Below are 26249 nucleotides of genomic sequence, written 5' to 3' on the forward strand. Positions count from 1 at the left end.
GCCGTGGGCGGGCGGAGCGGCGCTTGGGCCCCGAGCGGGGCCACGTGGGTGAGTGCCGGGCGCGGGGCCGCTGCCCGTCCGACCGCCTTCTCCTTGCATGGCGTTTCTTCCAGACGCGTGTCTGCTTCTTCGCTGTTCCCACGTGCCGCCCCCATGGCAGCGATCTACTCCGGGATTTACCTGAAGCTGAAAAGCTCCAAGACTTCTTGGGAGGACAAACTCAAACTAGCCCGATTCGCGTGGGTTTCTCACCAGTGCGTCCTCCCTAATAAGGAGCAAGTGAGTACTTTTTGGTGGTGAACGGTGACGAAAGAATAAAATACTGATGGCGGATTGCTGCTGTGGATGAATCCGTTCTTAAAATCCGGATCTAGCTTCTAGCTAGCTGATAGCGCTGTAAGTATAGCGCTGATTTAGGATTGTGATCAGCTCTTGATTTTTGTCGTTACATGAAATGGTTTTGTAGCAACATATTTCAGGTAGCCTCAGGGCGAAGACCTGCATTCGTGAAGGATGGAAGAAAGTTTCTTGTAGAGAGGCTGGTGCCTGTGTTCTGTCTCGCAGAGGCACAAGAAATCATTGTCTTCAGAGCTGTCATTGCTATTGGTATTATGTCCAGTACAGGATGCTCCAAAGTCAGATGCTTTTGGTCATAGTTAAAAACAAGAACTTCAGGATGGGAGGACTGCCTGTGAACTATGTGTGTGTTCTCTGGTGCTCAGAACTTGTGCATGAGCAAAGAGCACACAGTGTATTCATGGACTGCTGGTTGGAAGGTGATTTGGTTTTCTCTGGTTGGAACCCACCCTGTCTCCTAAGTCTTTTGTGTTGACCCTGTTTCCTGAAGGTCTGTGCAGTGTTTCCCTGGGTTAGAGGTTTCTTAGGTCCTGTTCCTCCAACTCTGCTGGTACTTTGGGGTCTAGGGTTTGCACATCTGAGGTCTATGTTTCGGGTTCTTGTTATTTCAGTTACTTAGAGTATTATACTTAGCCATACACCACAACCTCAGTTTTAAATCAGTAGATTTCAACCTTTTCTAGTTTGCACCCATCTAAATTCATAGGCCTGTGAATCTAGGTAGTGAATTTGAACATATGAAGAGGAGGATGTGAGTGGAATAGCAACTGTTAGAAAGTGAAAACCAGCTGGTTCTCTGAGCACTGATTTAAAAGACTGCATTTGCTAACCAGTATCAACTGCTAGAATTATAATGTTGTCAGATTAAGGATGTTCACTCCTGAAAGCTGTTTTGGGATGGTATATGCAAGCACAAGTCCAGCATTAGATAATGAGTAGGATTGAAACCTTCAGGAATTGAAACCTTCAGGAGCAGGCTTCTCTGCTCACTCAGAGGCTATTCTGCTTGGATGTAGCATAGTTCTCAAGGCACCAATGCTGTAACTGTAGGTACTACTACAGTAGTAGAGGTACCACTTTTGTCCTTTTTTTGCTTTTTCCTGTTTTGGGTTGCTAAAGATTTCTTGTTTTCCCTTCTGTTAACAGGTTTTACTCGATTGGGTAAGCCGTACATTGGTTTCCAACTACAACAAGAAGCTTGAACTGGAGGATGAAGTTGTTGAAAAACTCTGGGCATATCTAGACAATGTTATTCATAGTAAAAGACTACAGGATCTCTTAAAGAGTGGGAAGACAGTTGGTCTCAGTTTTCCAATTGCACAGGTAACTATAATTGTGGATATCTGGTAAAATTCTGGATAGCAATATGTATCTCTTACAGTACTTGACTCTTCCTCACAGTGTCAGATGTTGCATGAAATATGTATTAATCTGATAGTTTGCAGGACCTATACTGAAACTTTTGCTATTTCCGTCCTGCAATGTCATTTGTATTTGTGCAGCACTAAGGTTAAAAATGGCAGAATTAGTGAGTGGCTGCGAAGGCAGTGAAAATGACTGGGTAAATGACCCTTTCAGTTTTGATCAGATTGAAGGGAAGCAAGAAAAGATTGTCTTTATGTGTAGAAATTGAACTGTGAAGTATGGAGAATTGCTTGAATGAAACCTATGCTTCAGAGATGTTAAGCAGAAAGTGTGCCAAATTTAAATGTGGTCTGGGTATGAAAATCTGTCTGGATGAAGATTAGGTCAGAGGCACAGGACAGGGTACCCCAAACATCAAGGACAGAGGTGGTAGAGGGTCCAATGGGAAGAATTTAAGGGTCTGTTTTAGTCCAGCAATGTTCCAGATGAGGAGATGAACCATCCACAAAGTAAGGCGTAAGGAGACAGGTGAGGTTTTTAACAGAATAGAGGCAGATTTGTAAATTGTAACTGAATTTGTTTGCAGACATTATCTGAAGGTGAGAAAAGGGAACGAGTGAAGAGTGGATTGAAGGAGAAAACAGCAGGGAAGTACATATAAAGTTTGAGAAAAGGAAGAGATGCAATGTCATGTCTCTAGAAGTTTGTATCTCTCAAAGGGGAAAGAGAATAGTCCTTCACATTCAAAATATCAGGACCAGAGACTGTCTCCTTTTCAAATATAAATATGATATTTAGTCATGGACATTCTTACTAAATAAGCTCCCTGTATCAGAGCAGGGTTGTGTATTGTGTGTGTTTTTTGTTGTTGGAGCATAATTTTGGGAACCATTCAAAAAGGGAAGAAATTTATCCCTACTCCGTTTCTGCAGGATGAACTATTAGTCTCAAGTAGGGATAGTCTTGTGCTGTTGCCAGTAGCATGCATGAGGGCTTCCTTACTCATCTGGTGGTGCAGACAAATGCAAGGACAGTGGAGCTTCTAGTTTGAAACCCATGATGTGACAGACCCAGCAGCAGCTGTTGGCAGATCCCCCTTGCTTGCAGCCACAGCTTCCAGAAGGTGTTGGTTCATTATGATGGGCTTTATCTTTCAATGCTAAATTGACTGGGTTTTGGGGTTTGTTTTTGTTTCTTTTTTCAGGTCATAAACAAAAGGTTATCAGAGGCCTGTTCTGAAAAAACACAGCAGAACATCAGCACCTTGCTGAGTTGCTCCAGTGGCATCCTTTCTACTCCTTCACTGTCCATCATTTACACAGCAAAGTGTGAGCTTTTGGTTGATCTCCTCAACAAGCTGTCCCAGCTGGCATGTCAGCAGCTGGCTTCTGATGATGCAGTGAGCTCCCAGTTGTTCAGTGTCCTCCAGCTTACCTTTGCTCAGTACTTACTGATCCAGAGGCAGCAAACCAACACAAAACTTGTGTTTGGGCAAGTGACAAGTCAGTTGCTCCAGCCATGTTTGCTCCTGAGGCACTTGCTGACTGTGAGGAGCTGGACGCAAGCAGATGATAGCCACGTGCGTCAGCACCTGAGCAGGGAAATACAAAGCCAAATGGAAACGTTGCTGCAGGTTGGGTTATTTCAGCCTGAGCTTTTCTCATCCTACAAAGAAGAGCTGCTGCCAGAACAGGAACTCCAGGAGAAGAAGAAAGGAGGTTGGAAAACTCTTTTGCTGCCAGCCAACACAATGCAGACCAAGCTGGGCAGTGACTTCTGTGAACCTGCCCTCCACGGAGTGGTTGTGGCTGGTTCAGTGGCCCTGCTATATAAGCTGTTTCTGGACTCGTACTGTAAGGCAGAAAACCACCTTGTGTGTTTCCACATGCTCAGCAGGCTTTTTGGCTGTCTCAGGCTCTCTGGCCTGCAAGAGGCAGGGAGGAGCGATGTGCTCTCCCCTGTGGATTGGAGCACAGAGCTGCTTGCTCTGGAACAGCTTCTGACCTTGGTGCTCAGCAATGATATCTATAATGTCGCCAGTGACCGTATCCGGCACAAGGAGGTGCAGTTTCACTTTTACCGGAAGCTAGCGCAGATGCTGCTGACGCACTCCCAAGCTTCCATCCCTGCTTGGTTCAGGTGTCTCAAACTCCTGGTGTCATTAAATCACCTTATAGTAGAGCCAGACCTGGATGACTTGGTGTCATCAGCTTGGATTGATGCTGAGGCCTCTGAGCCACGTACAAGGGAGCCGCAGGAGACTCTCATCAGCACCATATTCCAGACCTACTCCAAGCTGAGGCAGTTTCCACGGCTCTTTGAAGAAGTGCTGACGGTCATTTGCCGGCCAGCTGTTGATGAACTGAGGCCATCTGTCTTCTCTGCTGGCCTGACAGTAAAGCTTCATGAGTGCCTTCTTGAACTGCCACCCAACCAGATTCTGGACATTCTGTGTCTCTTTGTGGAGAAATGCCAGACCCTTGTCATTCCAGCTGTTGAACAGTCAACTGACATGGCCTTGAAGCTGATGTCACTGTGCTTGGTGCTGCATGCTTTTCTGTTCAACATGAGGAGCCTAGATGATGTCACTCCTGGCCCCGTGGTGCTTCGCACTCAGCGTTTGATGGCAAACATACAGAAGGGAATAACTCAGCCACTGATGGAGCTGCTGCAGGCTCCTAGGAGAGAGGAAGAAAAGTCAAAGCTTTGGCTAAGAAAGGCCAGTGACGCTGCTCTCCTCCTTGTTTACACTTGGGTTGAGGTAGACACTCTGTTTGGTGTTGGCTGCAGTAAATATGTATCTCCAACAGCTGAAATTGCTGTTACTGAACCTGTAGCTGGGCACTGGGGCATTTCAGCTTTTCTGCCTGGTGTGACGGAGCAGTGTTGGAGGAGAGTTATGGAACTTGCAAGTAGTTTTGCGTCCACCAGTAAATACTGCTTAGAACTGCTCACACTTCAGAAAATGAAGAAGATGTTAATGCAGACTGAAGCTGACGTACAGGCCTTGCAGCATGCTGCAGCTTTCATCCTGGAGTCTGGAAGATCCGCCATGAGGAGAGGAGAATCTGAACCGTGGGATGGAGATATCAGCATGATAACTGAACTCAGCTATCCCACAGCACACTGGCACCTTGTCATGTCCAACCTGACCATCCTGTTGCCGTATATTTCCTTAAAAGATGTAGAGTACATTGCAAAAGTGCTTCTTGAGACGTTGATGTTGGCTGAAGCTCAGGAAGCTGCCACGGACCAGGAGCCTTCCATCAGCATTGGAAAGATATCCCTTGGTTTGATCCACAGCTCTCTTCTACCAGAAATGAAGGTCCTGCACTGTGCTTTTCTGACCCATCTTATTCATCAGTTTGCTGTGGTGCTGCCCACTGCTACCAGGGATTCAGTAGATCTACCACTTCAGCAGCTATCTGTGACTAATGTTCCTTGGCATGAAGAAATTCTGGCTCCTTGCAAAACTGTTGACCCATTTGAAGTACCATCAGAAAACAAACTGCTGAAGGATGAGCTGAGCTTGTCTTGGGAAACACTGGAGAAAGTTGCTCAGTGTATAGTATTGTTAGCAAAAAATGGCTGCCCTGTCATCCTGAAAGAATGTCAGCTACAAAGATGCCTGAGTTTGCTAGAAATTGTTTCTCTCCTGAAATTAGACAGTTTTCTTCCCTCTGACTGTACTCGGTGTTTTCTGGTGCTGCTGTCTTTGCTAGTTAATACCAGGGCTAGTGTCTCTTGCAGCAAGTTGTTATTGCTGGAGGTTTTGAGGACTTGCCTCCACCTCCTGAGATGCCTGCAAGCTGGCAGGAGTGCCAACTCTGTTTTTAAGGTGTTACATGCCAGCGATGTTCTTGAGGCTGTCATGACCTCCCAGCTTGCAGCTAGCAAATTCTTCACTGATGTCTTTACTGTTCCTGTTTGGGCACAGTATGTCCAGGAAGTCCAAGAGGTTTTGGAAAACTTTCTTCAGATGATTATTGAAAGAAGACAAAGTGTGAAGCTCAACTTGGAAAAGTTCATGTCTTTTCTGGTGAGCTGCAGGCCAGACACAGGTGCAGCCAAAAACAAAGACTGGAAAAACTGGAATCCTGCAGCTGAGCAGTTACTGCTTACAGCATTCACCACACTCTGTCATGTTGTCACACTGCACCTCCAGCAGCTGCCAGAAAAGAAGCTGCATTCTGTGGATGTGTTCTCTGCTCTGTTGGAAGCAGTAGTTCTGCAGATGGTCAGAACTGTTGAACACGGTCTTCAGAGTAACGCCCCAAACCAGCTTTTGCCTTTAGCATTCATACCATCTGTCACTACTCTCCTCAAAGCAGATCTGAGCCATCCTGTCAAGGACTGGCAGAAGAAGCCCAGTGGGTTTTTGGAGCAGCCCCGTATTAAACTGTACCAAGACTTTTACTCTCAGATAGTGAAAGAGCTGCCCTGTGCAGGGGGTAATCTGCAGTTCCTTCAGCTTGCTTTGCAGTTCCTGACCGTCTTCTGCTCCGTGCCAGAGCTGTATCCTGAAAAAGAAACTGCAGTCATGGTTGTTTTTGCTATAAAAAAGCTTCTCTCTGGTATGAAAACTCTCGTTCTCTACCTCCTTTGCTAATTTTGCAAGTTAAAAGCCTTTTAGCAAAGCATACAGCTTCTTTAAAAGTCTGTAGTTGTTGAATTGTGTTAATACAGTAGGCTATCCTTTTTTAAATGCATAACAGGAAAAATTTCAAGGAGGCAATATTGTGGTACCTGGACCACAGCCACCATCTAGTCTGGTAGTGATCTTCTGATGGATGTTAAGATCTTAATAAAGTTGAGGTTCTCAGTTACTCATCCCTGGTGGAACATTTTGAAAGTAACTGGAACATGGTAATACTTCTGGAGATAGGACTGAAGTGCAGTATCCTGCTTGTGTAATTTGTATAGTAGGCATCACTGAAGCAGCTGATTTGCACCATGTCAGATCTCAAGAGTAAAATACTCATCTGCTTTTGTATCTGATAGGTGAGTTTATAGAGCAGTGGAAGTTACCTAACTGTTATGGATGCTGAACATCATATGGTAATTCTGATAAATTCTGTGGCATATTGGCACGTTGGTTCCTTTATCTTCGTCAGAGCCAGTGTTGGAGATTACATGAAAAACTTGCCAGCTGCAGGACCTAATGGCTCCTTTATATTGTCTTTTTCAGAAAGAGAGACAAACACAGAGCAGGCATAACTGTTCTCTTTCACTTCTTCAGACTGCTGGAATTTACCAAACTTCTTATTGGCATGCTCTGGTGCAGTGGTCTCCAAACATTGTTGATTGCACGCACCTATCATTAAAAACATTAAGAAATTGAACACGCAGCCTGAATATAATTTACTTATAAATTATACATGTGCTACTCCATTATGTACATTACAAAACACACATACAGAAAATATTTAAAAAGCATGAGAAAAAGATGAAATAAACACTATTTTAATTATCTTTTTATATTTATTAAAGATATTTTATTTATAATTCCCACACCCCAGTGAATTGTCTTGTGCATGCCCTGGGGTGTGCACACCCTGCTTTGGAGACTACTATTCAAATGAACTACGGTTGTGATTTCAGTGTTTGTATTGCCATTAAGTAGTTATAAAAAAAAAAGCTTTATGCTTTTGTGATTTGTGATGGATCTATGGCCACCATTTGTAGAAAAGACCTGTGGCTTGTTTAGTTTGCCCCCTTGGCTTGTGCAGCTGCTTTGGTATAGTCTTTCTGTGTTATTGAAGACTTTACTGCTATGATGACTGCTCTGTGAACCTGAGGGTAGGATATACTTGAGATCTTCAAGTAATTGCACTAGTGGGGAAAGGTAAAGTAGCAAACCCTCTATGTATTTGAGTGTTAAAAAGGTACCCCCAGAGCTGTTTTATTTTCAGTTTGCCCTATTCTTTCCTGTGGAAGTCCTTGTCTTAGGAATTGATTTCTTTTCTATCTTGAATACGCAGGTCCTGCAATTACAACACAGGTGATCCGAAGTATGGAGATGGAGCTGACAGAGGTGCTTGTCAAGGTGCTGGGAAACTGCTCTGCCGAGGAGTTTTATGCCATAATGAGGCTGGTGCTGCAGGGACTGGAAGTGAGGAATGTTTGGCAGCGGAAAGCTAAAGTAAGGCATGAGCTTAATGTATTGTCAACTTCCTTCTGTGGTCTGCTATGTCTTGAAAAAAGGTTGTTGGCTGAATGACATTTGTTACATATTTTTTCTTCTTCCTGCTTTATATTCATTGGTCAGGTCAAATTAATTTACATGGCTAAGGGCTTGGTGACTATGCTATGTTCTATATATAAATTGAGAGGTGGAAAGATGATGCAGACCTACTCAAAAAAAGTTTTTGTCCAGCTTAAGGGCTCAGCAGTCTCAATTCCATGTATTGACAAGAGAAATCACACAGCTGTGTAACAGCTGTTACAGGCCATACTGAAAGCTCTTTCCTACTTGCTGCTCAGACCTCTTGCACAGATACCAGCAACAGATACCAGCAGTGACTGTTTGTGGCTCTTTCTTACGAAGTTAAAGGCACTTTTGGAAGTGCTGGCATTTTTGAGTAAAACCAAAACTGCACCTGTGCTTTTGGTACTTGTTGCTCAAAAGACTATTCAGCAATAACCAGATAGCACTCAGTATCTTTTTAAATTCTGTTCCCTTCTTCAGAGCAGCTTAAGCACCAGTAGTGACGTATGGAACACTTTTGGCAACAAAGTCAGCTGTGTGCTCCACAGAAAGCCCAGTGACTTGAGAATGACCTGGATTAAACTTGTGGGGTTGTCCAGCCCTGTCTTATTTGTCAGAAAGAGAGGTGGATGTGCTGTAGCAATTCTTGATGTATCTGTTTTTGAAAGTGTATCTGAAATTCCCCAACTGCACACATAATTCCTGCCACCTGAGTGTAGCTTGCAATATGCTTCTTTTATCAGTCTATATAGACAACCAGCAAGTAAAAAAGCCCCTGCTGCCAAAAGCAGCATTCTTAATTTATAGTGTACTGGTATACTTGTATTGCCTCTGCTTCCCTCTGTTACCTAGTGGCAATTGTATGAGAAGGCTTTCCTTTCTTAAAAGTCATGTAAGCTTTTTTGTACAATAAGTTGATTGTGGAGCAAATGTGGCATAAAGTACATTTGGGTCAGTGCTGCTCAGTGCATTGAATTCTGTTGAGCTGCTGCTTACTTCACAATTTCCAAAGAGAGGTATTGGTGGGAGGCCTTTCATGTGTCAAGGCTCTGGTAATGCTCAAAAGTGCCACTGGCCTTGAAAGAGCTCTTCTGTACTTGAAAGGAGCCAGTGTGCCTTGTACCCCTGACTGATGATCTGTCTGCTTTCTGCAGGAAGTATTGTCAGCTGTTACGCTAACCAAATTGTTGCTCAGCTGCCCATTAAGTGGAGACAAAGAGAAAGCTTTCTGGTTTGCCAGCCCACAGATAATCACAGCTTTAGCTGTAAGTATCTCTTCACTGTAACTTCATTACCTACCTCTCCTATCTGTTAAGAGACTTTAGTGGTGCACAGGGGCACATAGGAACAAAACCGAAACAAATCCATGCCAGATTCATCTGAACGTTTTTGTCTAGACTCTTTTTCTCTTCCTTCCTCAAGTAAATCTCCTCCTGTGAGTGCATTGTGCAGGTAATCCATTTCTTATACACAGTAATTTTATGTAACTGCACCGTGTAGTATGGAGCTTGGGAGAAACTTGTTAGACTGCAGGGTAGAGAGTTTGTCTCCTGTCCTTCCTCCTTCCAAAGGAGAAGATAACTGTCAGCCATGTGTTTCAGCAGAAACCAACAGCAGCAAAACGAGACTAAAAAAGTGAATTATGAAACCCAAGTTTCCAGCCCTTCATTTGTACAGCATATAAACCTAGTGATGTAGGTTTTTCTTCTCTTGGGATGATATCTCTAGGCAAGAATTTATCAGAGGTTGGTTCTGCATGCCTGGGAATCATAAGCTTTCAGTTTCTGCCCTTTTTGATATGTCTGCATGCATGTAAAAGAGTGAACTGCATCATTTGATTCGTGTGAAGAGGTGCAAAGAGGTGCTGGCTTTCAGGGTACTGGGGAATAGTTGCTGTTCCAGTTAGGCTCACAGCAGTGTTTGAAATGCATCATATGCATCCTGACGCAGGGCACAGTTACATGGAAGTGTCTCAGGTGCAGGAGTCTCCCTGCCAGTCCAGCTAGCACAGGTCTAGTTCCATTGACTTCAGTCAGAGCCTTAGGGTTCTCTGGTGTCCCAACACTAATGATAAGTGGCTAATGCATTTCTCATTGTCTGTTTCCTGCCTTGCAGCTGCAAACCAGAGAGGCCTGTCAGGACCAGTCACTGATTTCCATCATAGTTATACCTATTCTAGAGACTGTAGCAGCTCTGCTAAGGCAGGGAGAAGGGGTTCTTGTGAATCCACATCATGTTTCATTGGCATTCAGCATTCTTTTAGCAGTCCCTCTGGATCATCTGAAGACAGAAGAGTATCGTGGTGTCTTCCTGGGGGTTCATGAAGTGCTCTTCTCTATTGTGCAGTGTCATCCAAAGGTATGTATATCTATCTATCTATATATATATCTGTGAGGGACTGGGAGAAGGGGAAAAAGTTTGAAAGAAAGAGCAAACATATTAGTGATAGAAATTTTTTAATATGGTTTTGAAATATTTTGTCTTGATAGTATGAAAGTGCATTGTACTGTTTGTCATTTAAAAGGCTGGGAATCTCAAAAATCTCATAATTTCAGTTGTTCTGCTTTGTTTGTTTTTGCGTTGTTGTTCTTTGACAGTGGTTTAGTTATTGGCATCTGATGCTAGGTTAGGAAAAAAACGTTTCCTTTTTGTGTGATTAATTCTAGAAGCACAAATGGCTCAGGATGCAGAATGAAAAGATAGTTTCTACCCTCTCCACTCCCTCTACTATGTAATCTCTGATTTTTATTTCATGTCTTTTTCAGGTGCTGTTGAAAGCAGCACCATCTTTTCTGTGCAGTTTTCATCGTCTGGTTGTTTCTGTCATGCATGAAGGACGTCAGAAAGGAGACAGAGGTACCATATCTTTTCCACCTTTGCATTAGATATATATATATATATATATATATAGATATATATATATATATATGTATATACACTCCAGAAGAGGAGATGCTAAACAGGACAGAGTTCTCAAAACCTAGCTGTGGCATTGAAACTGTCAGCTTTATCTGTCCTTTCTAAAAAAATTGGGGATGAGCTTTGTGGTGTTGTGGGCTTGAGAAGATAACTGGGGCTCCCAGGGAGCTGCATGCGGACAGCATTGCTTCTGGTGAATAAGTTGTTCACTGACTGGCTGGAAAGTAGACAGGAAGCAGTAAGGGTTGCTGTGCCCAATTTCTGCTCTGCCTATCGACCCCTGTGTCTGCAAGCATGGTGACTGTGAGCTACAGTGTTTCATGCTAATATGTGTGAGTTGTAATCCCAAATGAATGCTACTGAATGGAATTTCTTGAGATAGGAACTACCTTTTCTACAGAGCTGAGTTGTCACCATTTTAGGCTAAGTATAAGAACTTCACATGTATCTGAAGCATCAGTTGGGATTAGATGATAAATCTGTATGGTCAAGGATTTGGAATAAGTGTAATTAAATATCCTAAGAGGAAAGGGAAAAAGCAGACTTCTTACTGGAAATTATTAAAGAATTTACACAGTCAAAGTTGACAAGTCAGAGATGTCCACAATTATTAAGGTGGCCAGGACACAAATACCCTATCATTAATAGTGGAGAGTTTTGAGACAAGTTGACTTTACAGCCTGCAACTGGTTGTATCCCAGCTTTCTGCTGATGTCCTACAGCCTGTGCCACGTTCAGATTTGTCTCAGCTGATATGTTGCCCACAGTTGTGGGAAAATGTAAGTGTGTGTATTTGTCATAGAGGAATATATTAGCTGAGGATCAGTGACAGAGGAAAAGGTATGTTAAACTGGTGCCAGATTTGGAGAATTTTCTTGCTTTTGCAGTATGTTTACATAAGCAAGTCATCACAGGAAGCTTACAGGTACAGGACATCCTCAAGCTGAAAATGATGCTGTTTATCTTTGCAGGATTGTTCTGCTTTTGTAACAGATAACATGAAAGTAATTTCTGGATTTCCCATCTCCCTTGTTTGTACTAGCTCTCTTCATTCTCTGCCCACTGAGTTAATTCTCAGCTGATCTCACTAGTCACACTTTAGACATCTCCAGTGATGTAGCTTTTGCTGCTATATTCCACATAATAGATCTCATCAGAAAGCTTTCTTACTATGCTGTTTCTAAGAAATGTCTTCTGAATTTCTCTAGGTAGGGAATACAATTTTCTTGTCTTCTTGTTCTCTCCTCCATAGTGCTAGTTGGGGCTGAATTGTGGAAGGGACCGCAACTACTGTTTTGAGCACTTCAACATCTATAACAAGTAATTTTTGTCTTGCGGTGCACATGAAGTTGGAATCAGTATGCTCTTACAAAATAGTCATTCTAAGAGATGTATTTTGTGTGTTGTGGGGGGCCTCTAGCTTTTAAGGCTTGATAAGAAAAGATGATAAAATAGGGAGGCTGTCCTTGGCCTTGGTAGTTCAAGGAGCATAGAAGACTGAGTGATTCTTTGGGGTTTTTTTCCCCCTTGTTTTTAAGCCTCAAATGCCAGGCTGCATCTCACTTTGTGTTTTAGGCAACATGGATGAGTTTGAAATGGTACTGAAATGTGCACACTTGGTGGAACGGATGTATACTCATATTGCTGCAGAAATGGAGGACTTCACTGTGTTTTCTGCTTTCATGGTGGCTCAGTACGTGACTGAGTTGCAGAAGGTATGTTCTCATTCATCTTGAAAGTGACATAGCATTGTGCTAGCTTTGCAGTTTCTGTTCCAAAGGCAACTCAGTTAAATTTTGTAAAATTCATGAAGTTACAGAAGTTGTTATGCCTCATGGAGATGCAGGTTTGATCTGGGTTGTTACATTATACAAAAATTCCTGAGAATCTTTCTTACCAAACTCATGGAAAATTTTCTAAAAGTGTGGGCTGAGGGTTTTTTCTTTTATGGTAAAACAATGCAGTGCCCACGTACAAAGCTGCTTTGCTTTAGTGCCATGTTGGATGTTGCTTTTCTTCACAGAATCATAGGATGGTTTGTGATAAAAGGTTGCAAGATAACCTCTAAAGTTCATCTAGTCCAAGTTCCCTACAATGAGCAGGGACATCTTGAAATAGATCAGGCTGCTCACTGCCACATCCAACCAGGCCTTGGATGTTTCCAGGGATGAAGTATCCACCACTTCTCTGGGCAGCCTGTTCCAGAGTTTTGCCACCACCATTGTTAAAAATGTCTTCCTTGTACATCTGGTAGTTAAGTTTATCTCCCAAATACTCTCAGTTGTCCAGGACTGATAACAGTTAAGGCCCCATCTGGCGAAGTAATGGTAGATGATTCTCCTGGAAAATATCTTTTAATATAGTCTAAATGATTATGTGAATGGAAAAAATGTTACCAGGGTTGAAATACAGAAAAAAAAATGTAGTCTTTGTTTTTAGGCCCTCTTAAAAAAAAAAAATCCTAACTGGTGCTATGTTTCTGAAAGATTGTAGTATAACCAGTGTAACTAAACATGAAGGTTATTACAGAGGTTAAATTTTGCTGCCTTCTCTGTTGCCTGTCTTTTTTCTTTCTTTTTTTGGGGGGGGGGGCGGGGAACAGGGTGGGGGAGCAAAACAATGGGAGATGTCAGATTTTAGCTATATTATTTAGCGTTCCTGGTTAGTTGGCTGTTGCTTACGTAGTGAATGTAGTAGTTCAGCAAAGGGAAAATTACTGTTAAGATGACTTCTGTTCCCTTTAACCATCTGTGAATTCTGTAATCTGGTCATCACTGAATGTAGGTCTGAAAGCCTGACTTGAATTGTCAAACGACCTTTTTGAGTTTAAAGGACACTTGTCTCAGTGTAAGCAGGAGTACATAGTCTCATGAGACTTCTAGGAAAGTTTTGTGCAAGATGTTCACTGGGAAATGGAAAGAGATGGATGATAGCTGAAACTGCAGATCAGTAATGTATGCATGGAACCTTTGGGTACGGAAGGGGGAATTAGTGTAGTGAGCCACCAGACACTGTGGCAGAGGAGTGTTTTCTGTCTGACAGAATAGATAGATCACAAGTAGGCGATGATTTATTTGCTCATTAGACTGCTGAGAATTGATGGATATCAGATGAAAGGGGGACCTCAGATGCCTGTCTTAAATGGGACATGTACACATCTTTCATGTTGCTCTGCAGAGGGAGAGAAAAACTCTTTTTAACCATTCATCTCTTCCGAGTCAGGATCAGTGGCTTTCTTCCTGTGATATGAAGACCCTGAGGGTCCATCAAAGATAACTGAGGAAAACATGTTAGTATATTTAAGTTTTTACATAGGCATCTGCACACTTACTGGAACCTTTTTTTAAGGGTCTGTGAACTAGAATGGATGAAAACTACTGGCCTAAGCAGTCACTTAACCCTAGAGTGGTTGTGTAACAGCTCCCTCATTACTTCCTCTTCATACCATGAATTATTTTGTATTAATCTAGAAAGATTCCTTACTGGAGTGGGTGGCATCTCTTTCATACTGTTGACAGTGCTTTCTGCTTGTTGCCTGTGAGCTGTTGCTTAATTCAGCAATAGTGAAATACCTCTTCACACATTTAATGTCTCACATCAAGAGCTCTATAATGCTTGACAAATTGGTTGTGCTAACTGTATAGACCATAAAGCACTTACAAGTATAATTAACTGCCAGCCAGTAGTGGCAGCTGTTTAAATCTTTGGTTCTGCTTCCCATGGTGTTATTGGTGTTTATAGGGAACTGCAAAGCAAGAATGGCCCAAATAAGGCATGGATCCAGATGAATTTGTGATGTGAGGGATGCAGTTCCATTAACTGCAGCTCAGAGATAGCTGCTTATACCAAGTGGGATAAGTCTAATATTGTCATAGTCTATTGTCTAGTCTGTATTGTCAATAGCTGTGGGTTTGCCTGTCCTTGTTCTCTGCAGTCATTTCTCTGCCCTAGGAAGGGAGAACCCAGCCCAGTGCATTCACTGGGAGCTGTGATACTGAGCTGTTCTCCAACTGTATTGCACCTTGTAGGGAGAAATAACATCTGTTGTAAACAAACCAATTGATCAACTGACAGAGAAGGGAAAAATTTACAACCTCTTGGACATGCAAACTCTTCAGGGTCGCAGATCTAAAGGAAGTCTTATGCGCCTTAATGCCTGCTATATGTTTTTTCCCTGCTTTGTTAGTGGATCTAACAAAACATAGTAGTTGTTGTGCTTTTAGGGCAGAAAGAGAGCAGGAGCCTGTCACACTGATGAGGAGTGCACTTCATTAGTAGAAAGTTTATTAGTTGCCTAAGGAAGAAAGAAGCCTGAATTTTAATGACAGCTTTTTATGTAATTTTCATTAGGCCTGGAGTGCAGAAGCTCACATCTGGAGGCATAAAGCTAATTTTGGGATTCAGCAAAGATAAGACATGGTTCTGCAGCAGAAATAATGTGATGATGCCAGAGGCCAGCACTGTCTTGAGCAGTGAAGTATTTAGCAAGTGATTTGGGAGCACAGGACAAATTTCAATTAGCCTAGAGCAGCAGAGGACTCCAGAGTCAGCACTGATATTCCTTGTTGTTAGTGGCGGTGCTGCTGATTGTGGGGCTGAGCAGAGGTAATGTTGGGAGTAGGGTGCCAAGTCCTGAGTAATTTCTTGTCTTCCTCCAACTTTCTGCATGACTTCTGGCAAGGTCCCTGATTCCTGGTGTTAAAACAGATTAAGGAAATACACATCTCCTGAGATTTTTGAAGGCTTCTTTTATTAAAGCTTGCATATTGAAGTACTCAGAACAAAAAAAAATCGTTGGATAAATACGAAATTATTAAGTGATAAATTAAAATTGTTTGAGTACACAATGTAAATGAGAGCAGCCTAAAGGAAGTGCTCATTTGAAACTGACTTAATAGCTTATGGCCTATAGGAGACATACAGAATCTACTGAAATGTATAATCCAAGGCAAGTATTTTAGGGTTTTTTAAATTAGAGTTGTGCTGAGGAGTGTCCTTGTGATTCCAGGATGATTAGTGTCTTTGCCACTGCAGCAATGTGTGTAGTACCCCTGTGGATTTTACTGCGAGGGCTGTGCTTGTTCTGCAAAACATGTTTGCAAAATCCAGGAAAATACTGCACAAGTCAAAATCTTGGATTTTATCTAATGGGCTGTTCCAGATGGTCTGATGCAAAGGATAACATTGTCAGCATTTAATGTACACTGACTATCTTCAAGTTTAAGGCAATTTTGTTCTTCTTGTAGGTGACTCTGCACCCAGCTGTGAAGGCACATCTCACAGAAGGAATATATCACATCCTTGACCTTTGCATTGAACGGGACATCAAGTTCTTAAATGCATCACTCCCAGCAGGCGTGAGGGAGGTCTTTAAGGATCTGTATAATGATTATAACCACTACCACAAAGCAAAAAAGCAGGGGGAGGAAAAGTACACTGCATGATAAATCCTGCTTGGCGCTGCACGATCAGTTATGAATTGGTCTTGCAGTGCTCAGAAGATGCTCAGTTGCTGTTTGGTTTGGGATGATGAGTAAGATGGAACCTGAGGAAGATCCTGAATGTGGACTGCATTTATCCCTGTGCAGCCAGCCTTCATAATGGGGCAAAAGGGAACTGGGGACAGAGGATGTGCTGTACTATTGGTTCTGGTCCTTTGTTGTGCCACAAGTGGCAGAATTGCTGTGCCTCTGCTGGCCCCTGGTGAACTCTCTGGGATCCTTGGGTCACTCACTGCAATTTGGCAGCAGATGTCAGGCTTCAGACTTTGGCACAGCATGATGCTTTCCTGTGGAAGCAGTAGTCTGGTCTAAAAGCCAGTGAGGGATATAACCCCTGCTTTTGCTTACATGGTAAGCAGAATTAAAGTAGTTAAAGTGCTTATTTTTGTACCCTGTTATTTTCCATTTTGTAACTGAAGAAATTTGTCAATGTTACACAGCCATACAGTAGTGCAAACCTGCAGAAGTAACATTAAAAAAAAAATTTGAAAGATTGTATCTCTTTACTTGATTGGTCATGCTGTCCAGTCCAGCCCTGGGCAACCTGGTCTGACCTATTGAATTTCCTTCCCAACTATATTATCCTCTGGTCTCATGATAATCAAAAGTACTGACTACCTGGAGCTCTGGTCGATTTACTGTCATTAAGCAATTACACTTAGTCATCTGAGCTGTCATCACTCTCAGTGTACAGTTTTAGCTTGTGACAAATGTTAATTAGCACTGTTACTCTCTGAGACCCTTTTTGGTCTAAGATGAGCCTTGTTGCTTTGCATTCACTCTAGGTTAAAAGTAAGCCCTTGACTTCTTGCAGCTCAGCTCAGCTTCTGACAGGAAGCTTTATCAAGTTTTATCAAATAGCTCCTTTTCATTAGCTAAATGACAAGTTTATTTTTTTTAACATGATGCGTACTAAAGATCTAAATTTTTATGTAAGTGGTAGAACAGTCTTCACACGTACATGTAGGTAGTAGAAAGAACTCAATACTCTCATATGATTATCTACTTTAATCTATAGATAGGGGATGGGCAGAGGGAGGCTGAAATGTGGCTTGCCACTTTTCTGGGTCCATCTGCCTCACAGCAAGGTCCAAAGGATGAAGTTTGTCTGGGGCAAAAGACTCCATGTGGCTCAGATGATGGAGGTGACCAGGACTCAGTAAACTTCATCCTTTGGATGAAGATGAGATGACCTTCTTCTCATCCTGAAAAAGCATCTTGGAGGGGTCTGCAAGTGCAAGTGCTGTTCAGAAGTAATAGTGCTGTTTTGCTAACTGTTCTAGTCACAAATGGAAACCCCGGTGGCATATAGGCTGCCATGAAGCAAGTTAACTCTATCCAAGCTGGATCCTGTGCACCGCTGAGCTACTTCTGTATTTTATTTCATGTGGGCCAGCAATGGGAAGGGGAGTTACTTCTGCCCCACCAGGATGTGGGGCAGTGGCATAGGTCCCAGAAGGGGAACATGTGGGAGCTGGAGACATCCAGAGGGACACCAAAGATGGCAGGTCTCCAAGGTGGAGACAGTTCATACACTGGAAAATGAAGGAAGGTTTTGAGCACTGGGAGAGGATGTGGAAAGAACAGCAGAAAAGAGCTGGGTTTGGAGCGGGGGAGGAAGGAAGTGAGGGAGGAAGGAAGTGAGGTAGCATCTCTGGTGTGTAAGTGTCAAGGCTCCCCTGATGCAGCCATATGGTGGGAGCCACACACATAGCTCAAAAGCTTCTGAGTGCAGACCAGAGTAAATAACCAAAGCCAAAGGAGGTAAACAAGCTGAGCAGAGATCAGTTTTATTTCATGAATACTAACTTCTAAAATGTTACCGATTTTAACCTCTTGGCTTTGAAAATGAAAATGTGTAAGTGACTTAGATGTACAAGGTTGATGGAATTAACAAACCCCCACTGTCAAAAGGGTACAGTGCTTGAATGAATGAAAATCTGAAATCCTGCCACAATTAAACCTTTATTTCAAGCACCCTGTGCAACTGCCACATCCCACAGCCCCCCTCCTTCTCCATGCGAAGCAGCGGTGTTCTGAAGCACAAAGCAGCGTTTCTGTGTAGAAGTGACAAAGGGGTTAAAAGGAAGGCTGTCTTTCGCTTGCTAATCCCAGGTCTTTGTCCAAGAACTGCTCCGGATTTTTTTTTTTTTTCCAGATAGAATAAATTAAATCGCTGGCAGAGGACCACCTGCTGAGAAAGCAGGCTTTGTACTCCCGAGTGCATTCCCACGTGGGTGCAGTTTTCCTCTGTTGTCACACGATGGGGCCATCCTGCAAGGGTACAAAGCACCCTTGTGCTGTCTGAAATCAGTTCTGGAGCCCTTCCTCCTAGGCTGGGTTAGTTTACTAAGCTCTGAACATCAGGAAGGTTAAGGGTTTGGAAGAAACACCATCTCAGGGGTCAAGGCCAGGGATCACAACCTTTGTTTCACTGGAGCAGTGCTTTGTGCAAGTGAATCTTCCAGGCTTCTGCCACAGATATTCTTGACCAGATTTGCAGTTGCTGATGGAGCACATCTCTTCCGAGGGCTTTTCTTGCTGCAGCATGGACAGAAATTCCTCCTGCAGGCAGAACTTGGAGGTTGGGATCTCAGGGTCCTGGTGGCTGTGCCACTGGCTCAGCCTGTGACTCTGTGTGCAATGATTTTTACTGGTGCACGGGCAGTGCCCAAGTCTGCTGTGCCAAAAAACTGGCTCAAATAGCAAGAAACAGGAAAGGTAAAAACAACAGTCAAGACCAACAAAAATCACGCTGGGTTTATTTATCCCTTATTTTTGTGTAGCTGCTGTGAAAATCAGCTGATTTTTCTACTTACCTGGTGGTGGGGCTTAATACTTGATTTACCTTGCAATTGTGGATAGAAATGTCAAAACGTTTAAGACGTTAGAATTTGTATTACTTATTCAAAAATTATTTTCCTGATCATACCTTTTGGGAAGAGACTGTGTACTGTGTACTTTCCTTTAAGCTTGAAATGAATCAGTAGCTTCCTATTTGTTTACTTCATGCAGTTCTGGAGCTTCTGGATAACAGAAGGCTCCATCCAAAGCTCCCTTTATGGGTTAAAACATAATAATATGAATAAACAAGCACTTTGAGAGATTTCTATACCATTATTACTGAACCATTACATGTCTCCAGTGACACAGTTTGCTGATGATACTGAACTTTATGGGGAAGTGAACACTTGGGACAGGAGAGCCAAGCTGCAAGAAGACCTGGATAGGCTGGAAGGCTGGGCTAACCAAAACCTTGTGAAGATCGACAAAGACAAACATAAGGTCTTGCACTTGGGAAAACATAATCCAAGAGTCCAGCACAAGCTGGGATTTGCCCATGTGGGGTGCAGCTCTGTCAAAAGGGACCTGTGGGTCCCAATGAACAAAAAGCTCAGTTTGAGTGAACATGGGCTTCTGCAGCAAAGAAGTCCAATGGGATAGTCAATCCCATCAACAAGGGCATCACCAGCAGAGAGATAGAAGTCTTTACCCCACTCCATTCAGTGCTTGTCAGGCCACACCAGGAATAATGTGATCAATTTTATTGCCCGCTATGCAAAAGAGGTGTGGACAGGCTGGAGAAGGTCCAGGGAAGGGCCACAGTAATGATCAAAGGACAGGGAAGCTTTCCATGGGAGGAAAGGCTGAGACAACTGGGTTTGTTTAGCCTTGAGAAAATAAGGTTTAGAGCAAGACCTTATCACTGTGTTCCTGTATTTAAAGGGTGGCTACAAAAAAGATGAAGACTCCCTTTTTATAAGGAATCACATGGAAAACACAAATGCTAGTGGTAAAACTGGGGACATTCCAATTGGACACAAGAGGAAAATTTTTCACAGAGAGAACAATTGGCCATTGGAGTCATGTCCCCAGGGAAGTGGTGGATTCCTCAACAGAGAAATTTTTTTTTTTTCCCAGCTAAATGACTGCTTGATTTTTTTTCAATGCAAAACATGCAAAAATACTGTTGTAGGCAGTACTGACATTTGCTGCTGAATGATCAGTGATACATTCTTTAAGCAGTCAAAATTTCCAAAAAGGAAGAGGCTCCTGTTATTGTACTTACCCAGTGATATTTATGTCCCAGACAAATGGAAGTGAAACCTGACTTGCTATGGAGTGGTACTGATTTGTATTCACACACCTTTTTTAAAAAATATGAAAGCTTGTTTTTTTTTTTTTAAATTGACTTTAAAGTCTGGAAAATTTTGAAAGCAAGTGTGTCCCTGTGACCTTCTCAGAAGTTTTAGTCTAGGAGAGCCCTCTAGCAAACATGTTGGAAGTTCTTCAAGAGAATTTGGAAAGAATAAATAAACGCCCCCCCAAGTGACTAAGATGTCTTGCCATCCCTTTACTTTCAAAGAAGGATACTGACATTTTTGTACCTATTTCTGAAGATGGTAGCAAACATAAATGACCAAATCTGTTTTGTAGGAATCTTCTAATGCAAGCACAGAGTGGCAAGAGTTACAGGCCTTGTGTGGCTTTCAAGTGGTGACTGCTTGTTCCTTTCTAGGTGTAGACTTATTTATTTCAGGAGAGCTTAATTCTGACTTGTGCTCCTGAGGCTTCTCTTTTAAGATTTGTGGAGACCAATTTCTGCCCCAAAGCAGTTGTCATTATTTTAATTACATTTTGTAGAAGCTGGATTCAGAATTGCTTCTTCAAAGAAGCTCCGCAGACGGTCTCCTTTGCATTAGACATCTTCTTGTGGAGGCTGCTGCAGGGCCCCTTTCTGGCTGGGAAGTCACTGTAATACCTTTTCAGTTCTTCCCCACAACCAGAGAACAGGTTGTTTTTGCTGATAGCTGGAGGAGAGGATTTGGGAAGCAAACAAAGAATAAAAGGAGATGAAAATTGGGGACAGGTCCCCTGTTAATTCATCCGTTCAAGTTTTCTGTTAGGTTCGGGTGTACCTGCTTTTATTTTTATAGCCTCTGCTTGGGGGATTGGTTCTCCAGGCTTTCACAGAACTGTGCTGGGGCTGTTCATGAACGTGCACAAAGCTGGCACATTGCTGTTCTAAGGATGACAACCATGGGCTGCTTATGCTGTAGGAAAAGAGAGAAGAAAAGGAGCAGGAATGGAGGTCAAGGATGCATCCAGTCTATTGTCAAGACTCTGAGATGACTTTATTAATGATTTAATTTTGGATAGGAATCAGTTGCTTACAAGACAGAAAGAAGTTTCTGGTAGCTGAAAGCAGAGCAGCTTTGAAAACCAGGCTGCTCCTGATTTTCAGTACATCTTAAACATCCATTGCTTTATTTGGTCTGCTCCAAGCACCTAGAAACCTTTCTGGGCAACAGGCCACCACGTGTGCAGTAGTGTGAACTGTGAGCGGGCATTTGCTGTCCCAACACACTGCCAGGTGTGAGAGACAGTGGGTGGGAGAAGAAACAATATTGTGGGAAGAAGTGATTGATTTCTGTTTAGATTTTTATGCCAGTTTTAGAGCAGCATGTGGGAGTTCTCTCCAGTAACCCCAGGGAAGAGTATTCTTGGGTTTGGGGTTTGTTAATATTCCAGGAAAAGAAAGGAAGAGTAAAGGATTGTGTTACTTAAAAAAAAAAAAATCATGTTGGGGAATAAGCAGACAAATCCATAAAAGACAATTTGATCAATACTGCCATCGGTAAATTATGTGGTCTTCGCAAACAAAGCCTCAGCTTTATCAGAGAGTGCATTAACTCATGGAGAGAAGGCTGATTTATCACTCTTCATTCAGTAATTGTCAGCCCATAATCCCCTGAAGGGAAAGTGGCCATCGGTGCTTATCACTTGAGGAGAGACACTAGAACAAACAGATGCTGATTTTAGCCTGACAAAAAACCACTGTCACTTGAGTACAGCTGGTCTGCCCAAATGCAAGTGGCTGCTGCTTGTTCCTGATCCCGAGGCTCAGGAGTGCCCCTGATTTTGAGCACCTATGGCTGGGAGTAAACCTTGGTGCTTTGCGGTGGCTTTGGTCCTGCAGCTGCTGCAGGTCACCTGTGTGCTTTGCTTGCTGAGACCTTGCCTTCTTTGGCCTTTGACACAGACAGGAGTCTTCCCCACAAGAGATTTGTGAAGTTTGCAGAATTTTTAATGCTCTGAGGGCATCTAGGGAAACAGATTTTTATTTTTTTTTTTTTTTTAGATTGCTGCAGAGATGAGTGATACAGCATTATTTATCTGATCCACAGTATCCCCAGTGATATCCCCAGAAAATATGTTGACTAATTGCATAATTTCTGCCCCTCTTGTCTTCTCACAAGATGTAAGTGAATCTTACTGATGTTTTAGTGTGCATTTTAATCTCTTCCAGGCTTTGTTGAGATTGTTCAGCGTCTTCAGGAGACAGCTATGCAAATGTCAGCTGCTAGTACCTGATTCCTACAGACTGAAATTTAAAATATGCTCATGAAAGTTTTCATAACCTAAGACCATAATACTGAGAGCCTACAGTATGCGCCTCCTGGTGCCACATGCAAAGGAAGTGTGACTAAGAAACCTGTTATTAGCAGGTTGTATTTTGTTTGTGCAGTGACATCTAAAGGACTTTCTAAGCAACTTGTTTTCCCTTGCTGTAAAGGAAGATTTCTTATTGTGGCAAGAGGCAAATCTGTTCCTCAGAACTCAGCCTGTGCAATATTGTCTGAATGAGGAGGAACCTGTGGAGTAGAAATAGTTTTGTTTCTGAGCCATGGAAACTTCACCAGCTGGAAACCTCCTTTGACCCACATGCCTTTTCCCTGCAATAGCACTACTCCTCTAATCCTGGTTTTGGAGGAGACTGTGTGGCTGTGTTGTCTTAATGTAGGCAGTATCTGGAAAATGGGCTCACCTCTGCATCCAGGTCTGGGGTGATGCGGAGGAGTTGTGGTACATGCATCTTTTTTGCTGCCACATTGTAGCAGTGGTAATGTTTAGAATCAGCTTCTGCACATGATTCCTAGGGACTTCAGAGGGCAGAAACTTGCCCTTAGAGCTCCCAGCAGTTTTCATCTTCAAACGGCATTATAATCATTAGTACATTAATTAGGCATTCTCCCCTTCCATCCTGCTAAATAGGTTTATTAGCTGAATGTATTTATCTTTGGGCAGCTTCTACAAGAAATTGAATGGATAATTTTCTTAATAACTTTAAGAGCAAAGACGTGAAAAGGAACAGGGATGATGAGAACAGGAGACCAAGGCAAATTAAGCTGTGCTGTGAAAGGAGAGGAACAATTTGATTTTAGGTGTAACTCCACCTACCCCTGCAATTCCCAGCTGACAGCTGTGCAAGCTTTCTTACCTAACCTACAGGGAATTGCATGTCTATGTAACATTTATGCTAGCACACACAAATGCAAAAAAAAAAAGGAGATAATGGATGACTTGAATCTGCATGAAAATAGCTTGCAATTGCAAGGTGAAGAAAGCCTATGTGAATGTTTGACTTTTACATATGCTTGTATCTTAAGTGTTTTTATGAGAACTGGTATAACCTATCACTGTTTCACAGTGGGTGAGCTGCAGGGGTGGAGGAAGGTCACGTAAGACTGTGTCAGGGAGTTTAAGGTGCTGAAAACTGTCATCTAAAGCAAATAAAATCCTATGTTCCTTCTCCATCTTTATGCTTCAAGCATTGCTGCTCATGCCCTTATAGCACACACAAATCCACAATGTGTGGCTGCTATCATACACACGCAGTTTTGCTCATACTCTCGGCAGTAAATGTTGGTGGAAGGACAGAAAAGATTTTCTCTGAAAAAGTACGTGCTCCTGAAAAGTTCAGAGACTCGATAACTTAGTGCCTGGGATGCTGCACTGTGAATTTAGTGATTTTTTTGCAGTGCTCTGCCATTTGCCAAGTGATTTCACCTCTGTCTTCTTCCTGTCTTGTTTATTTAGATTCACAAGCTTAAGACCAGGAGGGACTACTAGATCATCTTGCCAGACCTCTTGTGTATCACATCACAGTCGATTGAGCTAGAAATAGTTACTGCTGTAGTGAACCCTATAACCTGTGGGTGGTTGCAACATATCTTCCATGAAGCCAAATTTTTGACATTAAGCTCTTCAAGGCAGGAGTTGTGTTCTATCCATGCTTTAATTAGATATTCTCAGCAGTGCTATTAAACTAGTATCAACACCAAGAAAAAGAACACCAAGGGTAATACCAATAATGTTACTTATAATAAAATCTATTAATATTTTATTGGTTAAGCTTGTTAGGTTGATTGTGTTGTTTTGAATTTTCTTTTTGATTGTGAGTCCAGCTTCTGTATATGAACCATAGTTTTCAGAAAGGGGACTAAGAGGTGGCTTTTCAATTCCGGTATGCAAATACTTATGCAGAGCAGCAGACCAGTATTGGAATGGCTCTTTAATGCAGTGGAGGAGGTTGTAAAATTCTCCCAGAACCAGCATAACGAGGAGCTGCTCTCCAGAAATGCAGATTGTAAGTTGGACTCCATACAGCAGTAAGGGGGTAAAATGTTACTGCTGGTGGCATGCAGGATAAATGCTCTGAGTCTCAAACGTAGATTTTAATAAACATGGGGAATCAGGCCCATTCTTCTATTTCTTAATTCCCAATTTAAGGATCAAGTAGTCTGTCTGTGCCATTTTGATGGAAAGTGGCTGGCCAAGTGGAGCAAGTCGGGGTTTTTGGTAAAAATTCTTTCAGCTAACGTGGATTTGACACTCCCACAGCTTTGCTCAGACTCTGTCAGACCAGGGAGACATTTGTCAGCATCCTCTTTTACTGTAAGAGCTAACCTAGTCTGAAATCTTGAAGGGATAAAACCTTGACTTAAAATAGAAGTGTTTGTGACAGGACAGGATGATGGGAATGGAAGCATTCTTCCTAACCACCTGCCTGGCTGTCAGAGGAGCTCATCTCTTCCCCTTGCTGCCTTTGGCTGTCTAGAATTTGCCATGGACTGCAGGCAGGCTGCAAAGGGACCGGGTGAGATGATAATGTGCACCGAGAAGTGATCGGAGTTTATTTGTTGTGACAGGAATGATACCCCCTCCACCACTGGCAATTGCTTTCTACAGCCCTGGGATGGATAAGCTTCAGCTGGTTTAACCAAAGCAGCGCAGGGATGTATCAATCTCTCTGCACCCTGCTGGAGGTTACTTTCCACATGGCAGCATCAATGGAGCAAAGCTGTGGTCTTGCCTCAGACCCTGCAGTTCCAAGCCTGATCCATTACCCCAAACCCCTGGAAAGAATGGTTAAAAATAAAACGCTGAGCTGCAGAGAAGCTAACACACTTCTGCTCTCTCTATCCCTGCTCTGGGACAGTGGGACAGTAGTCTTTGGCACACAGGCAGGACAAACACAGCCGGTGAAACTCGAGGTAGTACCTGAAGGAGATGCAGCTAGGTCAATGTGGCCAGCAGGAGCCTGCCCCTGAAATCCGAGGGCACTGCTGGTCCTGCACACTCCGGGTGGAGCTCAGCCCTGTCACACCTCCCACTCCGCCCAGCAGTATGTGTGTGCTGCAGATGGAGGCGCTCACAGCACCAGCAGGAAACTAGCTCTTGGCTGTTTTCTCACAGATGCCAAAGCTCAAAAGTGGAGCTTCAGTCTTGGCCACTAATTACCTTGGAGGTCATGGGGGTGCTGTTTTTCCTTTAGCTCTCATTACCCTGGCACCTCAGGGTCTGCCATCACAAACACTTCGTTTAGAGCTGGCCAAAGGACAGCCAGATGTACTGCAGTTATTTACACCTTTGGTGGCAAAACAGACATGCCTTGATTTTAAAGCCTTGCCTTGGACTTCACACAAGAATGGATTCTCTTTCTTTGAGCAACATGGGAGTTCTGCAGCAAAAGAGGAATAAGGGAGTGAAACTGGACCAGAGCAAAATAAAGTTTATGGTTGCAGGTCCTGTAATGCAGTTTCCCTTCTGTAGCT

At 42.9% G+C, this 26249-nt stretch overlaps 1 protein-coding gene across 1 annotated transcript; it reads left to right on the forward strand.

Moving 5' to 3' along the window:
* The first annotated feature begins 153 nt into the window (after positions 1 to 153).
* URB2 (URB2 ribosome biogenesis homolog) lies at positions 154 to 16780 on the forward strand. The gene is made up of 9 exons (XM_062489139.1): positions 154 to 279; positions 1504 to 1680; positions 2927 to 6296; positions 7704 to 7864; positions 9085 to 9195; positions 10046 to 10288; positions 10696 to 10786; positions 12425 to 12564; positions 16096 to 16780. Exons 1-9 carry the CDS (start codon positions 154 to 156, stop codon positions 16291 to 16293), a joined length of 4617 nt encoding a protein of 1538 aa, XP_062345123.1. The 3' UTR covers positions 16294 to 16780.
* Positions 16781 to 26249: the final 9469 nt, after the last annotated feature.

The sequence above is a fragment of the Cinclus cinclus genome, chromosome 3, assembly GCF_963662255.1.
Source record: "Cinclus cinclus chromosome 3, bCinCin1.1, whole genome shotgun sequence".
NCBI classification, from domain to species: domain Eukaryota; kingdom Metazoa; phylum Chordata; class Aves; order Passeriformes; family Cinclidae; genus Cinclus; species Cinclus cinclus.